Genomic DNA, 23,585 nt, shown 5'->3' with positions numbered 1-23,585 from the left:
ATATAGTCAAACGTGTGTCTATGAGACTGCTTTACGAACACTATGACAAGTTAGTAACCCCTCTTGCCGTCACGAACCACATTACTGACGATTGAATCTGTGAAGAGTGGCGTATCTTTAATAATCTTAGAAGATTTTACGCATACGAGTTGTTCAATTTTCGGGAACAGTCAGTAGGTTGTTAATAAGGTATAAAGTCCCTATTCCGCTGATTATTCAAATGACCAGATTATCGTCAAAATTACTATGCATTAACATAAAACAAAGTTAAATGGGTATACATCAAACTGTCCCTTTTGCTGCTAAAAACGTGCTATGTATAGACAGAAAATACTGTATTTTTCGTTTCAGTGCAGTCTTCTTTGGTGAACTGGTTTTTGTTCGATAGTTTTGAAACCACCAGGGCACAAAATGTCGACTTGTCTAACTGACAGTTGCAGCCATTTGATCGACTCACGTATGACGTACAGTCGACATTTGCTAGGGAATAAGTTTTTCTCGTTTTTCTGATGGAGTTGTGTATCTATTTCCTAGTAATTCGTTTCACATTCTCCGTCGAAACACATTCTGCATCGGATTAGCTCGCCTAGTAGTCATCAATGAACCGTGATTTTATTTGTGATCGAAGAATCGGGACTCAGTGCATTGGGAAAAAACTAACTTCAAATGTTACGCGCAAGGAAGGATACAATTTCGCGATAGAATTTTTGTAATTTTCAGCTGATAAATGAACCTTAACAACAAAAGGTTGAAGGAAGAAGTTGCGAAATTCAAGGTGAAATAAAAATATTAGTTCCAGCCGAAGCAGAACCGTTCTGTTGCGCACAGCAGAAGAAAGAAGCGGAAAGGTCAACGCGTTTTACAGCGAGATACACGGAGCTGAGCAGTACTTTGTGGTGCTCTGGTGGAAAGGTGCATTTACAGTGTGGGGGGGATTGAGTGCCAGACAGTTTCTGGAAGTGCCTAGCTCGTGTGGTTATAGTAAAGCTATCCATTATCAATCAACGTACTACGGAGTAAAAACAGCTGAACCGTGCCGTGACCGTGGAGAATCAGTATAGGGCAAAATGGCAGATCAAGAATCGGATATGGAGTATTCCTCGGACAACGATTACGAGTTTGAAGATTATTATAATTCAGGTGAGTGATTATTTTTTGCATGCATAACAGCTGCATTTACATAGGACAGTGTGGATAGCAGTAGGTGTACTATCAAAGTCTTTATTTTGATCTAATCGAAATACATTTTTATTTTCGTTTTTTCTCTGGTATATCCGTATTCTGTTACACCTATCCATGAATATTTGTAAATAGTATCTGAGATAAGTTTCTACAACTCTATGTTTGCGTATGCACATTTTTACATTCTATATATGTATTTATATTCAATGTATAATTACTTATATTTACAATTGGATTCACTAAGCAATTTGAGAGCAATAAGATATATTGCAGCTTTGGTATGAAAGGTGGTATTACATAAACTTATAAGATACCATAGGGCGAACAATCATATTCGAGAATTATTTTCCTCTACTCAAAATACCATCCCTGTTTTGTATTAGAAAGTCTACTGCTTCGCTATCGTCTAGTCTTTTGGCAGATTTTGTTGTCATACAAATGTGTAATTTTATTAATAAAGCTGTGATTCATTGAATTCTGTGCCATTTTACTGTTCGCGAATAATTTTTATCAAGCACGTTGGTACCTACATACATTATGTATTGCTTTCGCATAATCGAGTAACTTTCCGTACGTCAACATGATCGACAGTGACATTGAGTACTGTTTAAACGGCACAATTTTAATCCCATTAGAATTGGATATCTATTTTTGGTTCACTCGCGTTCTACTTCTGCTATTATATTTGGATCGGGCAAATGTAAGTCGATCGATATGAAACCATAAAAAGCGATAAGACTATAATTAGATTGCCGCATTGATATAATGGCTCAATAATCATCGCTCCGTGTATTTCTCTTTTTAATTATTAAAAAAGTATATGACTTTCTATTCTGAGATAATGCTATCGTCTTCCAATATAAATCAACCATTCCAATTCGAGAGAATTATTAATAAATATAAATTTGCTAGCACTTGGCCAATAAATCGGTCGCATTGTTAAGAATAGAATCGTAAATCATTGATATAAGATCTCATCAGACGGAGAAAATTTGATAGAGAATTGAACTTTCAAAAAACGTTTAAAAATTTGTAAGAAAGTAAAGAAACTAAAAATTTGTGGTGCACTGATTTGGATAATATCAACAGTTTTGATCGAATCATTTAATTTTTAATTTTGTTGAAGCATTTGAAAGTTTGAAAACATACATATCTTTTTGCTAAAGATAATTTAAAACACAACAGTTACTCCAAATTTTGAAAACATGCTATTTCCTGGCAAAAAAGACTGCGTTTATCAAACACTTCGGAAAAAGTATAAAAACAAAGAAATACAGAAAGCACATTAAATGTAAAGTCAGTTATCAGTTTCTTAATTTATTGTGCTCCGCCAAATATCGTCCGCAGTACCTTGCGCTCGAACACGGCAAAGAATGTCCTCCGTGAACAGCGTCACAGTTTCAAGTTCATTAATAACTACTGGTTTAATAAGGTTTTGTAAGTAAGTTGTGTACTGATCTCTTGATCGCAGCGTTTTGCGATTTTCCGTTTGAATGCGCCGCTGGATCTCCTTACTAGTGTTGTTGTCCGTGGTCACCAGCGATCCTAAATACACAAACTCACTTACCATTTCTAGTTCGTCGCCGTCAACGGTTACGGTCCGCGGGAGGAACTCGAGTGTTTCCTTTGAGCCTCTTCCTTTCATGTATTTGGTTTTTGGCGCATTTATTCTGAACTCAATCCTCCTAGACTCCGCTTTCAGTCTGACGTAGATTAACTCCGCCGTCGCAAAGTTCCTGGCTATGAAAAAGAAGTCATCTGCAAAGCCTGAGAGTTGGCTTCCCTTAGTGAAAAGCGTGTTTGTCGTTTCGATGCCCGCTTGTTGGATCACCCCCTCAAAAGCGATGCTGAATAACATGCAGGATAAACCATCACGTTGCCTCAACTCTTGTCGCACCTCGAAGGGACTCGAGTGCTCCCACGATGCGCACGAACCACATCACTCGATCCAATGTAGCGCTGATAAGTCGTCAATATGGGACAAACCACTCCTTCCATCCATAGCTCCGGTAGCTTCTCCTCCTCATAAATCTTGGAAATAACCTAGTGTTGAGCCATTGCCAGTGTTCATATAAAGCTTTGCTGGTCTTCTGCAACCCGATTGCTCGGTTGAGTTCTTGAAGATCAGTTGCTGGAACATTACCATCTACCATGGGCACTCCTAGGTTCTCTTGTTTTCCGTCCCTTTTTGCAACTTCGCCATTGTGGTGTTCATCGAAGAACTGTAATATCGCAACTACAAAGCTGTTGACATTCGTTTGGATTTTGCGCGAGAAAAATAAGGAGGAAAATATTTTTAGGGACATACACAGGAACATACAGTGTATATACACTGAATTTTATTTTTCAGTTTTGAAATTCCAATGGTAAAAATTTCTGGAGAGGCCCTGGTACCCCAGGCAGCCAAAATGTGGGGTGCGTCTATTTCATCATAAAGCAATTTAGCGATAAATATAACACGCGTGCAGATTCTTCTATTCGCCAAGGTATCCATGCTCAATAATCTACAACGACTTCTGTATGGGGAGAGCTCAAACGGGTTATTGCATGGAAGGAATTGCAATGCTAATCTGATGAACCTCCTTTGTACAGCCTCAATACTTGTAGACCACGTTGGCGCAGCCCAATCCTTGTAAGGAGAAGGACTCCAAACTACTGCAGCTGTTTCGAGGGTAGACCGAACTAACAAGTAGTAAAGTAATCTCAAATAATAGGGGTTACGGTAATCTTTTCCAATTTTCATGATGAACCCCATGATGAAGTTTTTGTTTGCTTTTGCGACAATGTAGCAATAGTGGCACTAGAAAGTCAATTCGGTATCTAACAACACTCCAAGGTCCTTCACCACTGTTTCACGCTGAATTGGCGGAATATTAATAGTGAAGCAGTAGTCTAAAGGCGATTTTTTCCTAGTAAACGTAATTACCTTACACTTTGCTACGCTAATAGTCAGATGGTTGCACGTGCACAATCCGAAAAACAAATCGATTAACTGTTGAAGCTGCGCACAGTCCTCCTTCGACCGTACGATGGAAAAGATTTTCCGGTCGTCAGCATACAGAGTTCGACATCCAACTGTAAGCGCCAGACAGACGTCATTAAAGAAAAGCGAGAATAACAGCGGTCTCAAATTACTACCTTGCGGTACACCCGACTTAATCTGGAACTTCTGAGACTTGAGGTCTCCAAGCTTTACTGATACAAAGCGGTCCTTTCTTGTGCACAGGGAAAACGGAAGACTTTTTCAAACTGCAGGAAACGTTTCCTCTCATAGAGATCGATTGATTATTTTGCGTAGTGGATTCACGAGTGGAATTACATATTTTTTCAACATAAGAGCGGGAATGCCATCCGGCCCAGGAATTGTAGACGGCTTCAATTTATTTAAAGCATTCATGACTTCGTTATCGTGCCAGTTAAACGTTGAAATACTCAGTTAAACACTAAAAGTGAGTTCTAGGAGCTTTTAAGAAATTTTCTATTTATGAATTATTGGATCTATCTTGCACGTTAGGTGCCGATGGGGTTGTTGCAGAGAACCGTTTTCTTTCACTATTATCCGGCATCGTTATGACGGGCTGGTACCAAACGAATGGCCGAGTAACAAATAGCTGAAATCCAAATGGCTAAATTTCAACAACTGTCACATTACGCCAAAAATTTTTTTCGCGAATAACGAAAGGCCGAACCCCTATTTGACTGAGTCTCAAAAAGCTCAATATGGAAAGACGAATTTTCTCGGAATGTCAACACGGAAACAACAATTCGCTAAAAAATGAATTGGAAAACAGTTAACAGATAACTTTAATCGAACAAAAACCAAATAAGCAGCATAACTGTTTAGTACAAAACAAAAAAAACATGCTTCAAGGACGCATTTGTTTAGCGCTTTATAAAAGCGCAACTGCGCCAACAAATACCCCTCTTCCTCCCACAGAAATCACCTCCATTTAGGTGTATGCATTTTCCTAGGCTTACTGACTAGCGGGAATTATCCCTAAGTTGCGTCCGAACGAGCGGCAACGAGTTCCTCATTTGTACAGGTTGAAGGCCGGGAATATTTTCGGCTGAGTATACCACTCGGTCATTCGTGTTTCGATCACTTGTAATTCGACCATTAGATCAATTATGCCATTTGTTATTTCAACCATTTCTTCCGGTCATTCGTGATTCGGCCATTTGTGTTTCGTCCATTCGTAGGTAATCTTACGACACGTCCGGCCCACCATAGCCTACCGATTTTCACTAGATGTACAATGGTTATCTCTCTAAGTAAGGTGTCTCTAATAAATAAACCAACCAATCTCCAAGTAGTGCCAGTGCCAGTACCTATATACGTCTCCACCACTCTCCGCTTTCAGTTTGTACTCCGCCAAATATCGGCCATAGTGCCTTCCGCTCGAACTCGACAAACGCGCGTATGTCCTCGCGAGCAGTGTCACAGTTTTAAGTCCACAAAGAACTATCGGTCTAATAAGGGGTTTGTGCATTGTCAGTTTCGTGTGTTCGTAGTCAGCGTTCTTCGAAGAGCAAAGTAGTCCCGATTTCTCGCTTGAGTGTGCGCTGGATCCCCTTATCAGTATTGTTGTTTGCGGTCCCCAGCGATCCAAAATACACGAGCTCATCTACTATTTCCAGTTCGTCACCGTCAACGGTTACCAACGTCAACCGGTGGGACGCGCACGTTTGTCTCCTTTGAGCTTCTTCCTTTCATGTACTTGATCATCGACGCATTTATTTTCAGTTTAATCCTTCTAGACTCCACTTTCAGCCTGGCGTAGATTACCTCCGCTGTCCCGCATTCCCTACCGGCTTATCGTTCATACGTCCGACGACGATCTTGATCCCGTGACGAACAGCTGTCCCTCGTTGCCTCTAGCTGTGCGTAGAATGCTTCCTTCTCCTCATCGGGTCTACTACGCACCTTTACAGATTGTTGTATGATCTGATAAAATTGACCCTTGCCGCCACGGATGTTGTTCTCGTCCTTGCGATAAGTCTTCCTCAATAACACGATGCCAACCTTTCGGAGTTCCTGCTGTTCAAGCAGTGCCCGGTTTCTACCGGAGAAATTCTACAATCTGCAGTGCCTTCATTTCATATTGATATTTCAGTGACTATGGCACATAAATAAAAAAAATAATCTATGACTGACTTGATGGCTTCGACGGTAGACTTCCCTCTGCGGAATCCATACTGCGTCTAAAATTAAAAAAGAAGAAAACTTATCCAATTTAATTCTACTATGTATATTTTGTTCACGACAGATACGTATTTCACCTACGACTTGCAAGCTTCCTCAGTGTCTGTGTTCGAAAACAGACACTGAGGAAGCTTGCAAGTCGTAGGCGAAATACGTATCTGTCGTGAATAAAATAAACATAGTAGAATTAAATTGGATAAGCTTTCTTCTTTTTTAATTTTAGGTTTCGTATTCTACTAAGACGCTCCAAAAACTTCAGTCAGTACTGCGTCTTCACCAGCCCGGTCTCGCTTTCCATAACGGGCGTTAACCTGTTTAAGCTTATCCGCTCTAACTACTTTCTTAACGTGACAAATAGGGGTCTGTACGATGAGGGATCTTCTGGTGGTTTCCCCGACTTTGCAAGTATGTAGTACCAGTCTTTGAATTTTCCATTTGTCTAGAAATCTGAAGCGTTTCCCTAAACATGGATATGCTTGGATCGCCACCTTGAGTGCCTCGTACTGCATCCCGTCAGGAGCCTTCTTTGTCTTTAGACTCCTGGCAACCGCAATGAGCTCATCATTTGTGACCGGAGCGAGAGTTTCATTCGCTAGACGTTACTGGATCGTGCTGCGGGAATAGCCCTTCTACGATGACTTCTTTCTGTAGTGAACGTTGCTTGTTCTGTGTTTGACTTACCGCTAAGTTTTCGTTATTTTATTCCTGTTTGTCGTTCGGTTTTATTCTTTCTGTCTTGTGCAGAGTGCAAATGAAGATCGCTTGTGTCGTCTCACAATTGAGATATTAATAACTTCTTTAATCTGGTCGAAGCAGACATCTGTCAGCTTCTGTGGTTGGCCCAGTAACGTTGACTATATGGCTAGAATCGTTGCTCCCAGCGGTTAGTGTGTGACGACTAGTCGTTCATTCTTCCAGATCCAGATTTTGTTTCCATCGTTTCCATACTTCGTTGTGTGGCCCTGTGATCTATATAGTTCAAACAACGTAGCTGGCAAGAGTGGCAACAGAATTGCCAGGTAGTTGAACTATCTTTCTGCTCTGCATTTTTATCGTACGTGATTATACAATTACATTGCGTTTATTTCTCCTTCAACAACTGAATTCGCTAAGTCAAAATATTTTTTTGTGCACTGTTTAAATTTATTTTTGGTTTCCTCGTCGTTTCCCAGTTGACTGATAAAATCAGTATAGTAGGACATTATTGTCGTTCTGACGGTTTGGCGAGCAGTCCATTCTGCTTTCATTGGAGCTTCACTCATTAGATTTTCCCATTTATCCTTTTCAAATTTATTGTTTTGACTATTTAAAGCGACGCCATCCTTAGCGCGATAGTTATTGCTACTAAGGATTCTGTCCCGTTCACTTGTAGTCTGCATTGCATTTGTTGGTTCCATGGGGTGGCCTTCATCTTTACGCAGTCTCTTAGTTCCTTGCTTTTTTGGTTGGTCCGGATACGTTTTCACTGCTGGACTGATTTTCTCTCTCTCCTGGTTTTTTCGTCGCCATTGTTCACGTAGAGATTCACCATACTGTGTAGATGCGTACGTTTCACCTAACACTGGGAATTCGTTGAGATCCTCCAAGGGGGCATACGCGTTTTTCGTTTGAAGAGAGAAACATTCTCTGGCTTCGGCAAAGGTGATTGCTGATTTAGACATCAACATTTTAATGTTTTTTTGTCTGATCCTTTCCGGGCATTTTTCATCTAGCATCGAATGATCTTTCGATTTGCAATGAGCACACTTCGGTTTGTTTGTGCATACATTGAATTCTTCTGCTGTTTCGTGTTGTCCGGCACATATCTTTCACCTACGGTGTCCTTTACAACGTTCTTCACTGTGATTGAACCTGAGACATTTGCCACAAGCAACCAACTTTTGCGCAAATGGCCTTACTCTCGTACTACAACGAAATAGACGAACTCGATCCGGTAGCGTTTTCGCTCTAAACCTTACACTTATACGATTCGCTGGAACTTTAACATTATTCACATAACGGCTTAACCGTTTCACGCTGATGATTGGAACGTCGGTGAGAATTTCAGCCACAATTTCTTCCTCTGTTATATCCGCTGGGATTCCGTCAACTATACCCGTCACTGTGACGAGGTGTAGAGGCACGTATGCCTTGTAGCTGCTCATGTTACTTTTGTTTATTTCGTCGACTAGCATGTTAGCTTTTACGTAATTACTGACAAAAATCAGTATTCTATTTCGTCCAACCTGCTTCATATCCGATAGGTAGTGCTTGAACTGCTCCATTTTCCTTAATGTGGATCCAACCGAGAATTTATTGATTCTTTGCTCTCCTTCATCCCGCTACTCGATGTATATTCTGTATGGTCCAGTGTCGACATCCGTATATACAACATTGGAATTCCTTCGTCCGCTGATGACGTGCTTCCAAACGATGTGCTCCTGCTCCGTTATTGTTCGGTTCCATGTCGTGGTCCAATTGTTCTGCTCTGTTCAGCCTGTCAGGTGGTTTTTTCACTTCCTCCATTTTGAGGTTAGGTTATAACGAAATGGCGACCACGTGGATTGATCTTCAAACCGTAACTTTTCTTTTTTTGAGCTACACTATTAAGGTGTAGAAATCTTAAAAGATCAAACGATTACTTTTGATAATGTTCTGTTCTGTTAAAAGAATAACTGAAAATTCTCCCGAATAAGCACACTTCACAAAGAGCTGAAAAAACACGTCCGTTCACGACAGCTATTTCCGGTTGAATGGATATTAATAATAGATTATATCTGAAGTGAATTTCCGCGAGTTTATATTTGAAGATTTAATTCGATTGGTTTGTTTCACCCCATCGGCAGACAACCATGTTTTCGCCGCCAACATCTCGTGTGTGCGAAAATGAGATAGCATGTTAGCACTGCGTTTCACTCAACTGCCAGCAGTCTGTTTTGGGCCCGCTGTCAAATTTTGAGCCCCGGACATGTTGTCGCTGACGTTTACTGCAGTTCGATATAGAGATGTCGATGGGTTGGTTTGTTTACATTTTGCTGTCACATAGTGATCCTAAGAGCATCGTTATCGGCGATTGCGTAGTGTACACGCTAAATCAGTTTGAATAATTTTTGGGTCATTATGACTAACCTTTCCGCTTGTGACCGCTGACCTAAAAAAAGAAAAAAAGATGAGGATCATCTTAAATGTATGGGCTTTTGCGCCCAGGTCTGCCACATTCGGTGCGCGGGTCTGAACGACCCGTTTCAGAAGATTCTCGATGAACACCCCCACTTGTTCTGGATGTGCGATGAGTGCGCAAAACTGATGAAGTTCACCCGCTTCAAAAGCGTTGTCTCATCTCTCGGGTGTGTCATTTCCACCGTTATCGAAGGCCAAATGCGTGGAATTCCGGAGTTTAAGAACGAAATCGTCAGGAACAACCATTAGGTAACAAAACTCGCCGACAAGGTTGATGCTGCAACCCCGATGCGGGTACCTGATCGCGATCATCCTTCAAAACGTCGCCGCGGTGACACGGAGACTCCCAATAAACCGGTTACCGGTACTAGACCTATCGATAACCAAGAAAAGCTTGTGGCTAGCTCCCCGCCTAAGTTATTCTGGGTTTATCTCTCGCGGTTCCACCTCACCGTGACTTCTGACGTCGTAGAGAGACTTGTACGAGACGGTCTACAAATTACGGATGCGATTCGTGTTGTTCCGTTGGTCAAAAAGGGGACCGACCTTCAATCGCTCAACTTCGTTTCGTTGAGGGTTAGCTTCTCTCTGGCGTACAAAACTGCGGCCTTGAACTCTTATGCTTGGCCCCAAGGGAATTCGACGATGCTCGGGCGAATTCAGTGGTATGGCTGCCTCCCATTGACTCAGCTCCTGCTAGTACTCCATCGGTTGAACCCCGCGCTAACCCCGGCTCCGGTTCATCATCGGTCACTCCAATGGTGGATATCTCGCCAGTTCCTTTAGGACACCCATCGGCTTCGCTTCTAGCGCAGACTCCTGCAGTAAGCGGTCCATAATTTGCGGAACACCGACGTGACAGGGAGGCTCATTGATTCTGCCTGCCGACTGCGGCTCCTCCAACGCTACCGCTTTCTTCAGACGACCCGTTATCTCATCAAATGACGTGACACTGGGACGCACTGTTGTTGGTATCATGGAAGCTCCCGACACCCCCATCGTAGTCGTGCCACCGCTGCCAGCGTTTATCAGTCGTCCCGGTCCTACGTGTGGGCGTGCGGAACGGGGCTTCCAAAACACTCTCCATGGCAAGTACATATTTGCTAACTCCTATTCACCCACTGACTCGCACTGTGCCCAACCTGATGATCCATCGTCAGTCTCTGTAGAGCAGAACCTTACTGACAGCACACCGACTACTGGACTTCAGATATACTACCAGAACGTTCGTGGACTTCGGACTAAAATTGACGATTTGTTTCTGACGGCCACCGAATGTGACTACCACGTTGTTGTATTGACCAAAACCTGGCTGGACAGTTGTGTTAATTCCGTGCAGCTTTTTGGTAATCTTTTTACCGTTTACCGTTGCGATCGTGATCTTCGCAATAGCAGCAAGACACGTGGCGGTGGAGTCCTGATTGCTGTTTCTAGAGATTTAATCAGTTATGCTGATCCGACACCGATTTGTGATACATTAGAGCAACTATGGGTGAAAATTTCAGTCCCACCTCGCTGCATTAGCTTAGGCGCTATCTACCTACCACCCGACCTTAGATCTGATTTCGTCTCCATAGAAAACCATATTAGTTCGATTGGCTCCATTCTCACACGCTTAGACTGTAGTGATCTTGCGGTTATTCTCGGAGACTATAATCAACCCGGTATAGTGTGGAAACATACACACTTAAAAAAAAGCGCCGAAGTCGGCTAAATTTTGCCGAAATTTGGACAGCCGAGCGTTCGGTAAAAATTTCGGTTTTGCAAATCGACGTTTACGGATCTTTACTAACGTTTGGCATCATAAAAAATTTTGCCGAACGCTCGGCTGTTCAAATCTCGGCAAAATTTAGCCGACTTCGGAGCTTTTTTTTAAGTGTGTACGGATGATGGTGCCCCTGCTGTTGATTTTCTACAGTCCAACATATCTGCAGCATGTTTCACGCTATTGGATGGGTGAAGTCTACACAACCTAACGCAAATTAAGCATATAACTAATGGCAACGGTCGCATGCTCGATTGGGCACTCGTTAATGACGCTGCTTTATGCGAAGTGTTTGAAGCGAGTGAAACACTGCTACCGCTTGACTCTAACCACCCAGCGCTTGATATTTCTGTCAGTCTAACAGAGCCGAAATAATTCGAGGATATCCCAGACATTCCGAGTTTGCATTTCCGCAGAGCTGATTTTGTGTCACTGAACGTTGCCGTTTCTCAAATTGATTGGCAGTTTCTGGAGTCCTCCCCATCTGTTGATGAAGCTCTAGAATATTTCAACTCGGCTATTATGGCAGTGATCACTCGTTTTGTTCCTTATCGAAGACCAGCTCGAAAACCTCCTTGGACTAATCAGGATCTCCGGCTGTTAAAAAGACAGCGCTCCTCAGCTCTGCGAGATTCGCAAGCTTATCTAGTACGATCTGATCGAACCATCCCTGCCTATGCGGAGCGTAGCAGCTGCAGACGCCATCAACTACAGCAATCACAGCCCCTTCTTAGTAGGTCGATATCTATGTTCAGAACTACCAGGTTCGGCAGACGGATTTCGTCGTCTCTTTTATTCTCTAGTGTTCTTATGAAAATGCGAGTGTGACGTCAAACTCGTAGTTCCATAAGAAGACTAGGAAATAAAAGAGAGGACGAATTCCATCTGCCAAACCTGGTAGTACTAAACATGGGGTCCATATCACCTCTTGGTTGGGGTAACTGCTTTTGACAGCAATCCCTGCCATCCGACCCTTATCCGTCACAAAGTTACTGTTTGCCCGAGAAACACGGTAGGTATCTGCGATAATGGCAATATCGCACTTCGTCCATACCGAATATTACTAGTCTAATTTTTTGGTAGATCGTAATAGTTGTACATTGGTAACTTCGTGTTTTATATTTTAGCTGCTCCAATATGTGTCCATCCACTTTGTGACCAGAGATCCATATTGCAGCGTTATCGTCGTCTATAGCCACCCCTAATCTGAGAACAGGTGCTCTAGGCTCGTAAAGCTATTCCCCGCGTCAAATTCAGCAGAAACAAAAAAACCGTGGTTTCTCGCATTCCGACTGATACTATATGGAAGTACGGCTAGGAACTGCCATTACCAGACCTATTGTCCTCTTTTCAACAGTAGTTCATAGTAGTTCAACAGTTCATGCAAAGTTTTATCACATATTAAAAACAGAATGCGTTAAAAACATATAGAACCCTCGGTTATTTGCTTTCCGTTTCGAAAACAGTCTATAATTAACTTGAATGCAAAAAATCGCCAATTTTAGATGCTTACGAGCTGAAATAATGGTTCGGAAGCATCGAAAAGGATAACCTTTCAATCCAAAAGTTGAATTGAAATGCTTGTAATACGTTTCAACAGCCTGAAATTGTTAAATGGTTTTATCTTTTTAAATATGATTTAGTTTTTCTAAACGTCAAATAATTATAATTAGTTTTATATAAAAACCTTTTATGTGACGATTAACTCTTAACAAATCTGTTTTCCTCCTCAACAGGCCTAGAAGATTGTGATATCGAGCAAATTGACCCGAAACGTTCCGATCCCGAGTATTTCGTCTACGACTGTCTCGACGTAGAAGAGGTAGAAAAGCTACTCAACGAACTGGTGGAGAAGCTGAGCAACTTACTACAGATAACGCCTTCGTTGGCCAAGGTGCTGCTGCACGAAACGAGATGGAACACAGCCGAAGTGGTAGAAAAGTACAGAAACAACGCATCCAATCTGCTGGTTAGTGCCCGCATCAAGGCAGCACCGGCGGCCGTAGCCTCAACTTCATCCGCTCCTTTACTAGCTTCCAGTATGAGTGGAATGCTTCCTGTTGCCAGCATCGCACCAACTGCGATTCCCAGCACTAGTACGAAACCTCACACACTGGCCGTTCTATCACCAACGACGTATCGTACCCATCTCTGCCCAGTTTGCGTTACTGTTCAAGCACTCGATAAATTTCACAACCTCTCCTGTCAGCACTCGTTCTGCAGAGACTGTTGGGCGATGCACTTCGAAATCCAAATTAGCCAGGGCATTTCTACTCAGATTGGTTGTATGGAGCAAAGATGTGACGTTCGTGTGCCCGAGGATTTGGTGCTAAACTTGCTCAACCGGCCTATGTTGCGGGATAAGTACCAGCAGTTTGCCTTTGCCGATTACGTAAAATCACATCCGGAACTGCGGTTTTGTCCGGGACCGAATTGTCAGGTATTTTTCAAATAACTTCCACTAGAATCTGAATATCATCTAAACAAAAATCTTTTTGCAGATAATAATCCGCAGCTCGGACATCAGTCCGAAGAAGGCTACCTGTCGCGTGTGTAAGACGAGCTTTTGCTTCCGCTGTGGTACCGACTATCATGCCCCAACCGATTGCCAAATCATCCGCAAATGGCTAACCAAATGTGCCGACGACAGTGAAACCGCCAACTATATCAGTGCCCACACGAAGGACTGCCCAAAGTGTCACATCTGTATCGAAAAAAATGGTGGATGCAATCATATGCAGTGCTTCAACTGCAAACACGACTTCTGCTGGATGTGCCTCGGTGACTGGAAAGCACATGGTTCGGAGTATTACGAGTGCTCTCGGTACAAGGAAAATCCAAACATCGCCCACGAATCTGTCCACGCACAGGTATTTTATTTTGCATCTTATTTTATTCGAATACAATAGAACGCATGTTTTCACGTTTGTTATTGTGTTTCAGGCACGCGAAGCTCTCAAGAAGTACCTTCACTATTACGAACGTTGGGAGAACCACTCAAAGTCGTTGCAATTGGAACAGCAAACCTTAGACCGTATGAAGGCACGTATTAACGAAAAAGTGATGAAGGGTCTTGGAACCTGGATTGACTGGCAGTACTTGTTTGACGCCGCGGCTCTGCTAGCGAAATGCCGATACACTCTGCAGTATACCTATCCTTATGCTTACTTCATGGAAGCTGGATCCAGAAAAGATCTTTTCGAATACCAACAGGTACTTAAGTTGAACAAAAACCTTTGAGCCTTATTTTAATTTCGTGAAATGTTTCACGCGTTGCAGGCTCAGCTAGAGGCAGAAATAGAAAACCTATCCTGGAAAGTCGAACGTGCGGAAACTACCGATCGTGGCGATCTAGAAAACCAGATGGATGTAGCTGAGAAACGAAGAACCACGCTCCTCAAGGATTTTTTCCCAACAGATGCGTGAGTAATCTTTTGTAAATCGGGAAAAAATTTACCTCTTTACCGCGCGTGTATATTTTAAGTAACGAATAACACAAGCTGAGATATAAATCCCTTGATTCCCACCTCTCAAATCCAATCTTGTGACGAAGTCCCAATCAAAACGCAATTGTCGGGGTACCTACTCGTCTTCAAGAAGCGTGGAATTTAGTACCGCGTTTAAAACTCATTTCGAAAAAAGAACGTAATAATATTACATTCTAAATTAAGAGCTAATTCCTACCGGTAGATGAAAGGATAGATAATTTTTTACGTTCAAAGTTTTTCTAAAATGTAATATTCCTATGATTGCACCAAATGATCTTCAAAATAGAGTAAACGAACCGTACGAATAAACTTACCATCTAGTATCAATCGGTTGAGAACAATTTGAAACGCTGCGCTGTAAATTCAAATTCACACACTCGAGCGAAACGTAATAAAAAGTATGAAGAAATATATTTCCAATATTCAGCGTGAGGATCGAACATCGAAATCAGACCTAGCACGCTGCAGCATCTAGCGGTTACCGGGGATGAAAGCAAAGGTCCTCACTCAAGTTTTTGTTTTTATTTTCGATAGCGTTCAATGTTAGATGAAATAATTTTGGACAGTATAAGTAAATTAAAACGTATATACTAAGGATTACTGGTATATAATGAGAAGGCTTGATTATAAGTGATAATAAAGTGACAACTCATTTTAACTTTTCGGTTGAGTTTCATTGCTTGCTAGTATAAGAAGTTCCGAATCAGCCAAAATTCCACGGAATTCAACGAAGATGGAACAGTCTTTATGCATGCCTAGGGCTAAAACAAACTCAGCTCTTAGGAAAATTACCGGTGTTGCTTCATCTTAACGTATGTGTTAAACAATGGACTGATTTGCAGCAGCTATGGCGAAAACAGTCAAGCAACTACGCTCGGTGCTTTGTACGTAATACCAGCTCAACCCCGGAGCGAAGAAGTTGATCATCGTAAAGCGTTTCGTGTCCGCCGGATATGCCAATCCGAAAATTTTCTCCCTCCTGGAGTCTTGGGGAAAGCCGAAAACGTCAAACGGAAGCAGCACGATCGTAAAGTGCAGCAGGAACTGAAGATTTGTTTTCCAAGAACAAGATAGGACCTTTAGAATGAGATCAAGCATCAATTTTAGGTAATGTTTTTACTATCGACGGAGGAAACAACAGAAGAAAGTAATTAAGCAAAGGTGTTAATAGTATCTCCGAGGTGATAAGGCGTGAAGAGGCAAGGCCGGAAAATCAGGTAAGCGACGGTCATTGAAGCAACGCTTATTAAGTTTGTATAGCGTTCCTCTTTACCCATGCTAGAGGAAGCCCGCGGTGAACGAGAAGATATACAGTACGAAGAGCCCGGTGTTTGCCGCCTTCATCAAAATGTATCACGCAAAGCAGATTGTGATCTTTTGGTCGGATCTGGGTTACCTACTCAATTATTGGTCTATGTCCGCCAATCCGTCAGCCGTTATGGTGAGTGATGAAATTAGAAATCATCACTGCCGACGGTTACCTCCCATTGTGACCGCTCGTTAGGACAGGTTCTGGTCAGCAACTCGAAAGTCGTTGGCTAAGCTGCGTCGCAATGAGCCTCTGGATCTGCCTTTTTTCGTTATCCTTACGGATTTCAGTCGAGTGCTTCCCTGCAGATCTCGTTCAGCCCTTTCCTCAAGGTGTGGCCACTTGCATCTAAGTTCACGCATTTCTGTTGTTATCGGTCGTTGATGACATCGACGATGAATAAACCAACCACGTGTTTTTTGTCTTGACCTTGAAATGAGGTCAAGCATATATAATTAATATTTTTTTGGAACGGTAGTTCTTTTACAATTGACGAAGGGACGGTAGAAATGTGAGAGAGGGGGGAGGGGGGTTTATTAGTAGCTACGCTTAACAAGTAGTCGTCACCTACCTTTTGTCCAATGTCCAAACATTCCAGTGCATGTGTCGAACCAAGCTATAACCATAGATTATAATTATAATTATAATTATTATTGTTTTTAATATTTCGCCAGAACTGACTGCTAGTATCATTAACATCAATATGTCTCTTGTTAAAGTTTTCCTTAGTTTTTCTAACAACAGAATTTACCCTATTTCTAGGTAGCTTGAAGTGTATTTCGTTTTCCAGCGAACTATTATTTTTCCAATTTCTATGAGCAATCTCCCGATTTATTATTGCTATTTCGATTTCATTGGTGTACCAAAGATTTTTCTTAGGTTTACTCAATTTTTATGGGAACGACCATGTAAATAGTTAAGGCGAGACGCACGATAGGATGCCGTCTGGTCTAACAATAGATGATCACCTCAACTTCGTGAATGCTGTAACAATCATCTTAGTACCGCCATCCGGGGTGAGATTGTGCCACGGGGGTGAGATTGGGCCAAAAACCAAAAATGTTTATTTGTGAAAATGTATTATATTTATAGAAACTGGTGACCTAAATTCAAACTGATGATGAACATAACATATTTATTCATAACTTAGAATGGAACACAGATAATATTAGCAAACTATTTAGCCCAAACAGGGCTTCAAAGTTCGCGATCAAAAATACTCGGAAATAACGTTTGTAAAAAATGTCCCGCATAAACCAACCCAAACAAGAAATCGCATCAACTTGCTATTTTGAAGGTATATAAACTAATCATTTACATTGTATTGAAAGATTATTATGCGTTGGATAAGTTTTGATTACGAAAATAATATTTTTCGAAACTTTGTACTTTTCTAGCTTCATGGGGGTGAGATTGTGCCAAGCCATCATGATCGACCCAATTTGTGGATTTCACATACACAACAAAAATACGTCAGTATACACCAATACACTCACATTCCTTACTATTGAGCACAATATTTTGACAGATTAGATTGCATCATCCATTTTAGAGCAAACAGCATCATATGTCTGCTGAATAATTTAAACTAATTTTTACTTTTTATCTGGAAATTTCAGATACTTTGAATAAACATTCTAATATAAGACGAATATATTATACCGTGTATAAACTGCAAGTTTTAAGGAGGGGGAGGGGCGTGGGATGTTCTGCGGCTGCGGGTTCTCGAACGAAGTAATGGTTACTGTTATTAAATGATCAAATAGGTATGCCCCCTTGGGATACACCCCTTCATATATCTCCCCTTTGTTAACCCTCGAAACGCTACAGGCTATATAAAGGCTGTCCATTGAGTATGAACTCATTTTTAGTTATTTCAGACCTCCCCGGGTTATTTTCGTTCATACTTTTTGTATGATGCGTTGTTTTTGGCCGATCCCCTGCTCCTAATAGTTCACTTAGTTCATGGACAGCCCCATATGAACTACTTTATACTGATATTTATGTGTATTGTTTATAAACATGCTAATGTTCACTGTTTTAATTTTTAGCCTAACTTTATCTTTTTGGCACATTGTCACCCCCTAGAAGGGGTGAGATTGTGCCAAAGCTCATGCACTTCCAGTAAAATAAGGTTTCATTGTAACTAAACCATCTCTACGGTAGTTGTTAATTGAACAATTTAGTATAATTTGACAGGTTTGAAATCAACTTAGTTCCTAAATTGCGTGTATACTGAGCTAAAGAACAAAAACATATGCTTTTTTGGCACAATCTCGCCCCGGATGACGGTACTGATACCGAAAACATCCATGTCAACAATGTAAACAATGTGAACAGGAGCATGCGGAATGGCGTTACTAGTGTCTGGATCATGGAGAATTGAGGTTGAGTTGAATACAGTCCCGGATATGCTACGATAAGTTCACACTTTCCATCGACAGTAGAAGCGGTTAGATCACACAGCATCAACATATACGAAGGTAGACGATGATCCTTTCGCTTAGAGTTCACTGTTTCGTATTCCTGCGTAAGTTGCTTTCTGTCGGATTGATATGTCGTCTATACAGCAATCGATTGTAACAACGGTTTACTCGACTTACTTATGTGTCCATGTCCGCCGGTCCGGCAGAATAAAGGGATGAAATCAGAGATCTCCACTGCTGACGGTTACCCGCCATGGCTTTTAAATGTCGCCAGGACAGTTTCTCGTCTACAGCCCGGATGTCGTTGGCTAAGCTCCGTCGCCATGAGTCTCTGGGTCTGCCTCTTCTAGGCTGTCCTTGTGGATTCCAGTCGAGTGCTTCTCTGCAGATCTCGTTCGCTCCTTTTTTCAAGGTGTGTCCGATCCACTTCCACCTACGTTCACCAATTTCTGTGGCTATCGGCCGTTGATGACACCGACGATGGAGTTCCTCATTGGATATCCAGTTATCAGGCCACCAGGCACAAATGATGTATGGCAGGCACCGCTCAGGTAACTAATGAGCATTTCTAATGCAATTTAAATGCATTCCAATAAGCATTTAAGTTACCTTAAATGCTACTTAAATGCTATTTTGGCAAAATAAGCGGCTGCTTTACTGCTAGCCCTCTTATAGTGCTGACAATGCTTATTTGCAGCTTGTTACCGACAAGAAGAATTTAAATAGAATTGTGGATGCCAATTTACAACAGTTATGCAGCCAGAAAACTGATAAACAGCAACCTGCTGTATAAAACGCCAGGGATGCTAATAAACGATTGATTTACTGCTTATATTAATGCTTATTGGTTACCTGGGCGGTTAATGAATACCTGCAGTTTTTGCGTTGTCTCCGCTGAGACGCACCACGTTTCGTAGGTATACAGCAGTACGGATTAATCGTTTGAATTAAAGATTCGGGTTTTCGTACGTAGAGTAATCTGGTTTGAGCGCCAAATGTTCCGCAGACCTGCAAAGGCACCCCTGGCCTTCCTGATCCGTGTGGCTATATCAGTCTTGGTACCACCATCGGGCGTTATCTGGCTACCAACCAAGATATTGAAAAGCGTCTACCTCCTCAACTTGTTGTTCCGCTACTGTGAAGTTGGTGGAATTGTCAGTGTTCATAGACTTAGTTTTCGCTACATTGACTGTGAGACCTGCTGCCTGGGAGCTCTCGGAGAGGTCATCTAACTTGCTCTGCAAATCGTTTCGGCGTTGTGCGAGCAAGACAATGTCGTCGGTTAGGTCGAGGTCATTTAGCTGCTCCATCGGATTCCAAGGTAATCCTCGATTTGGTCTACTGTCATTTGCTCCAACTAATATCTCATCCATCAACCCTTATGGTGTCGGACAAGACGCCGTCGTGCAAAACCTTGCACGAGAACGCCTCGTACAGAGCCTCGATGAGATGGACTAGCTTATCTGGAACTCCTCTACGCCTAAGTGCGCCCCAGATGTTTTCGTGATTGAGTAGGTCGAACGCCTTTTCGAAGTCAACGAACACCAGCAGAAGAGAGTCCTGGAATTCGTTGATCTGCTCCAATATAATGCGGAGCGCTGTGATATGGTCTACACATGATCGGCCAGCACGGAATCCAGCTTGCTGCCGCCGGAGAGTAGCGTCGATCTTCTCTTCGATCCGGTTGAGGATTACCTTACAGAGTACTTTGAGAGTAATACAGAGCAACGTGATGCCACGCCTGTTACCGCATTCCGTTAGGTCCCCTATCTTAGGGACTGAGCAATATGCCCTACATCCAGTCCACCGGAAAAGTTGCGGTTTCCCAAATATTGCTGAAAAGCTGATACATCATCTGGGCTGACAAAGATGGGTCAGCTTTGAGCATTTCGGCTGAAATACAGTCTATCCCTGGGGCTCTATTGGATTTCATACTCTTGATGGCTGCTACAATTTTATCCAGCGACGGCGCCTCCGAGTTGACGCGATTAATTCGACGAACTGTAGGCGTCATACGCTGCTGGTTTTGTTGGTCTGACATTTGAAACTCGGAAGAGTTGTTCAAAATGTTCAGTCCATCGCTTAAGCTGTTCTGTACGGTCAGTCTGAAGCTGACCAGCTCTGTCCTTTAGCGGCATCTTTGTATTCATCCTGGCACCACTAAGGCGGCGAGAAATATCGCACAACAAACGGATATCACCATTGGCGGCGGCGGTTTCTCCTTGTTCGGCTAGGGAGTTAGTCCAGGCTCTCTTGTCCCGCCTACAAGCACGGTTAACAGCCCTCTCCAGTTCGGCGTATCGTTGACGGGCAGCTGTCTTAGCCGATCTGGTCCGCGCTGGCTCAATGCCGCCTTTCGCCTCTCTCCGTTCATCGATCTTCCTCCAAGTTTCATCCGAAATCCACTGCCTCCGCCCGCTGCGCGCTTTGCTGAGGGTTTCATCACCCGTGCGACGCGCAGACGTATCTCGACGATAATAAGATGATGGTCGGGTGCAAAATCAGCGCTGCATTTGTAGCGTACATCAAGAAGGCTCCTTCTCCATTTCCGGCTGATGCAGATGTGGTCGATTTGGTTTTCTGTTCGGCCGTCGCGGGAAACCCATGTGACTTAATGTACTGGTCTATGGGTTGAAGAGCGATCCACCAATGACCATGTTGTTATTACCACAGAATTCTGTAAACAGCTCCCCGTTTTCGCTCATCTCTCCTAGGCCATGGCGTCCCATGACGCCCTCAAGGTCCGCGTTGTTTGAGCCAATCTTCCCGTTGAAGTCGCCCATGTGGATTTGGATGTCCCCCTTCGGGATTTTCTCAACCACGCTGTTCAGCTGGCTGTAAAAACTCTCTTTCTCCTGCAGGTCGGCAGCATCTGTTGGCGCATAGCACTAGATTGCTGTAAGGTTCCTAACCCGTGTTCTGAATCTGGCAACGATTATTCGCTCATTTATCGGTTCCCACTTCATCAGGGCCGCATGTGCCCTTGGGCGCAGTAGGAATCCAACTCCTCTTTCTCGAGTAGCATTTTCACCTCGTATGCCAGAGTAGAGCAAGACTTGCCCGGATGATGTCCTTTGTTCGCCAGTACCCGGCCAGCGGACCTCGCTCAGCCCCAGGGTTTCAAGCTTCAGGCGGCTAGCTTCCCTTGCAAGTTAAGCCAGCTGGGCAAGGGTCATTATATTCCATGTTCCGATTCGTGTCCGTGTTTTCATGCTAAAGGTCGTTGCAAATAATCCAGAGAGATTTCTTCTTTCATTTTCGGTAACTTTTTTTAAGTTCTGGTACAGTATGCTGTTAACCTAAGGTCCTTATCCCGCTGATGGGGCTGCCATCTTAATGTGGGCGGGAGCCACTGTACCCCCTTCCTGTTAGTATACGACAACCGAAGTTGCGTACCCCAGCCGGCACCTCGTGGAGGTATAGGAATAGGAGTTAATGAACAGAGGTTATGGAATGTACATGTTCACCCTTTGCCAGCCGGTTTACTCGACTCGCCTCCTCAAATTGGGTTCTTATTGAGGGCATTGAATTAGTTTTACGGAAGTCGAGCTCAAATATGTCAATGTCAACGTCGTCATAATAAAGAACAGCAGGGAGCCCCTCCATGATTGACAGAAGACCGGGATTCTAAGGAATGATCAGGAAAAATAATTATCTCGTCATCGACCGTTAGGAACGCTGCAGTAAAATAAACAGTGCGTCTAGATATTAAATGACTTCACGACGGCGCACATGATTTTTTTGCTGTTCTGCTCTTGCTCCAATGCCCTCTCAATAACCACTTAACAGGTTATGATAAAATTCTGTCAATGTAATTACTACACACTAAGTTACTCTCTCGGCTCCTATTATGCCGGCTACCACCGATATAACAAGACTTAACAAACGGGATTCATGGGATCTTGCCTCATTACGGACCAAATTTTCACCATCCGACGGATTTTGCAGAAATGTCGGGAATGCAATAGCCAAATAAATATAATACAAATAAATAGAGTGTACTAGCTGTTAGGTCTCGAGGCTTGGCTGTTGGTGGATGCGACTCTACGGCTTACAGTTTCTGTCGACGGCCGCGAACGGCCAAGTCGCGTTGCGCTCAATTCACTATGTAGACTTATCTAGACAGTGCATAAATGCAAGTGAGGTGCCATTTGTTCCATGGGTCGATCCTTGATAAATCCTCGGAACCTTGGAAAAATTATGGCGGGTGGACGGTTGATAAGTGTGAGTGGAAACTCTATCACTGTTCGGATTGCGAATAAAAAAAAACCTTCGACGGTTATGTATCAGCTTCTATTATACGTAGTGTTTATTTGATTGTGTATCGTAGCAATAATAGGAAGAGTGTATCAAAAAAGTGAGAAATCTAAACTATTTCATGTCGTAAATCACGCTTAACATATGATTTTGAGCTTGTCACAGCAGCAGAAAAACGTAACAAACTATACGGTATTGCCTAGCCGCTTTCAATCTATGGAGTAACAATGTTTTTTTTTTCATTAAGGTTTACAAAAAACTGGGTAGTACATAGTGTAGCGTCAAACTTAAGCTATATCGCACTGCGCAATTAATCAGATAATATAACCTGCCAACGTAATTAAACTCTTTCTCACATTTCTCCATCTCAACAGTTGACTGCATTGCTCTGACTGGTCTGTCTCCTTCTTAAAACAAACTATATAAAAAGTATTACTTTCTGTTTTCGTTAAAACATTCTCTGATTCTATCTTTTAGTTAAGAATTTACGTTTTTGCACTGTTTTTTTTTTTCGTTCGGTGAACTGTTTTGAACAGTATGACCGCACCGTAATTTCCAGACTGACTTATTTCTCTCTCTAGTTCTCACTGTTATTACATGCCCTGCTTTTAATCTAACCATCATCAGTTACAGTTAATAATAGGTAACACTCTCTATTCAACAGCCAATTATTGTGGTTCGCACTTTCCTTACTAATCGGTTCCACGCTACACGGGATTGGTTTATAAAAGCTTTCTTTCGTACAGGCTGAAGCATGCAGGCCTCAGCCGTGTTCGGTTGACACGTGATATATATT

At 42.6% G+C, this 23,585-nt stretch overlaps 1 protein-coding gene across 1 annotated transcript; it reads left to right on the top strand.

The window, feature by feature from the left end:
- The first annotated feature begins 515 nt into the window (after positions 1-515).
- Positions 516-15,422, top strand: LOC128734632 (potential E3 ubiquitin-protein ligase ariadne-2). The gene is made up of 5 exons (XM_053828918.1): positions 516-1,140; positions 13,046-13,749; positions 13,811-14,179; positions 14,253-14,522; positions 14,589-15,422. Exons 1-5 carry the CDS (start codon positions 1,068-1,070, stop codon positions 14,733-14,735), a joined length of 1,563 nt encoding a protein of 520 aa, XP_053684893.1. The 5' UTR covers positions 516-1,067; the 3' UTR covers positions 14,736-15,422.
- Positions 15,423-23,585: the final 8,163 nt, after the last annotated feature.

Source organism: Sabethes cyaneus, chromosome 2, assembly GCF_943734655.1.
Source record: "Sabethes cyaneus chromosome 2, idSabCyanKW18_F2, whole genome shotgun sequence".
Classification (NCBI taxonomy): domain Eukaryota; kingdom Metazoa; phylum Arthropoda; class Insecta; order Diptera; family Culicidae; genus Sabethes; species Sabethes cyaneus.
The sequence above is the reverse complement of the archived record's forward strand: the minus strand, read 5'-3'. Positions and strand labels throughout refer to the sequence as shown.

Bases quoted from the DNA above. Each gene is read 5' to 3' on its own strand.
- LOC128734632 (XM_053828918.1), top strand. From the start codon at position 1,068: ATGGCAGATCAAGAATCGGATATGGAGTATTCCTCGGACAACGATTAC. The intron at 13,750-13,810 runs GTATTTTTCAAA...ATCTTTTTGCAG, and splicing joins GTCCGGGACCGAATTGTCAG to ATAATAATCCGCAGCTCGGA. The intron at 14,180-14,252 runs GTATTTTATTTT...ATTGTGTTTCAG, and splicing joins ACGAATCTGTCCACGCACAG to GCACGCGAAGCTCTCAAGAA.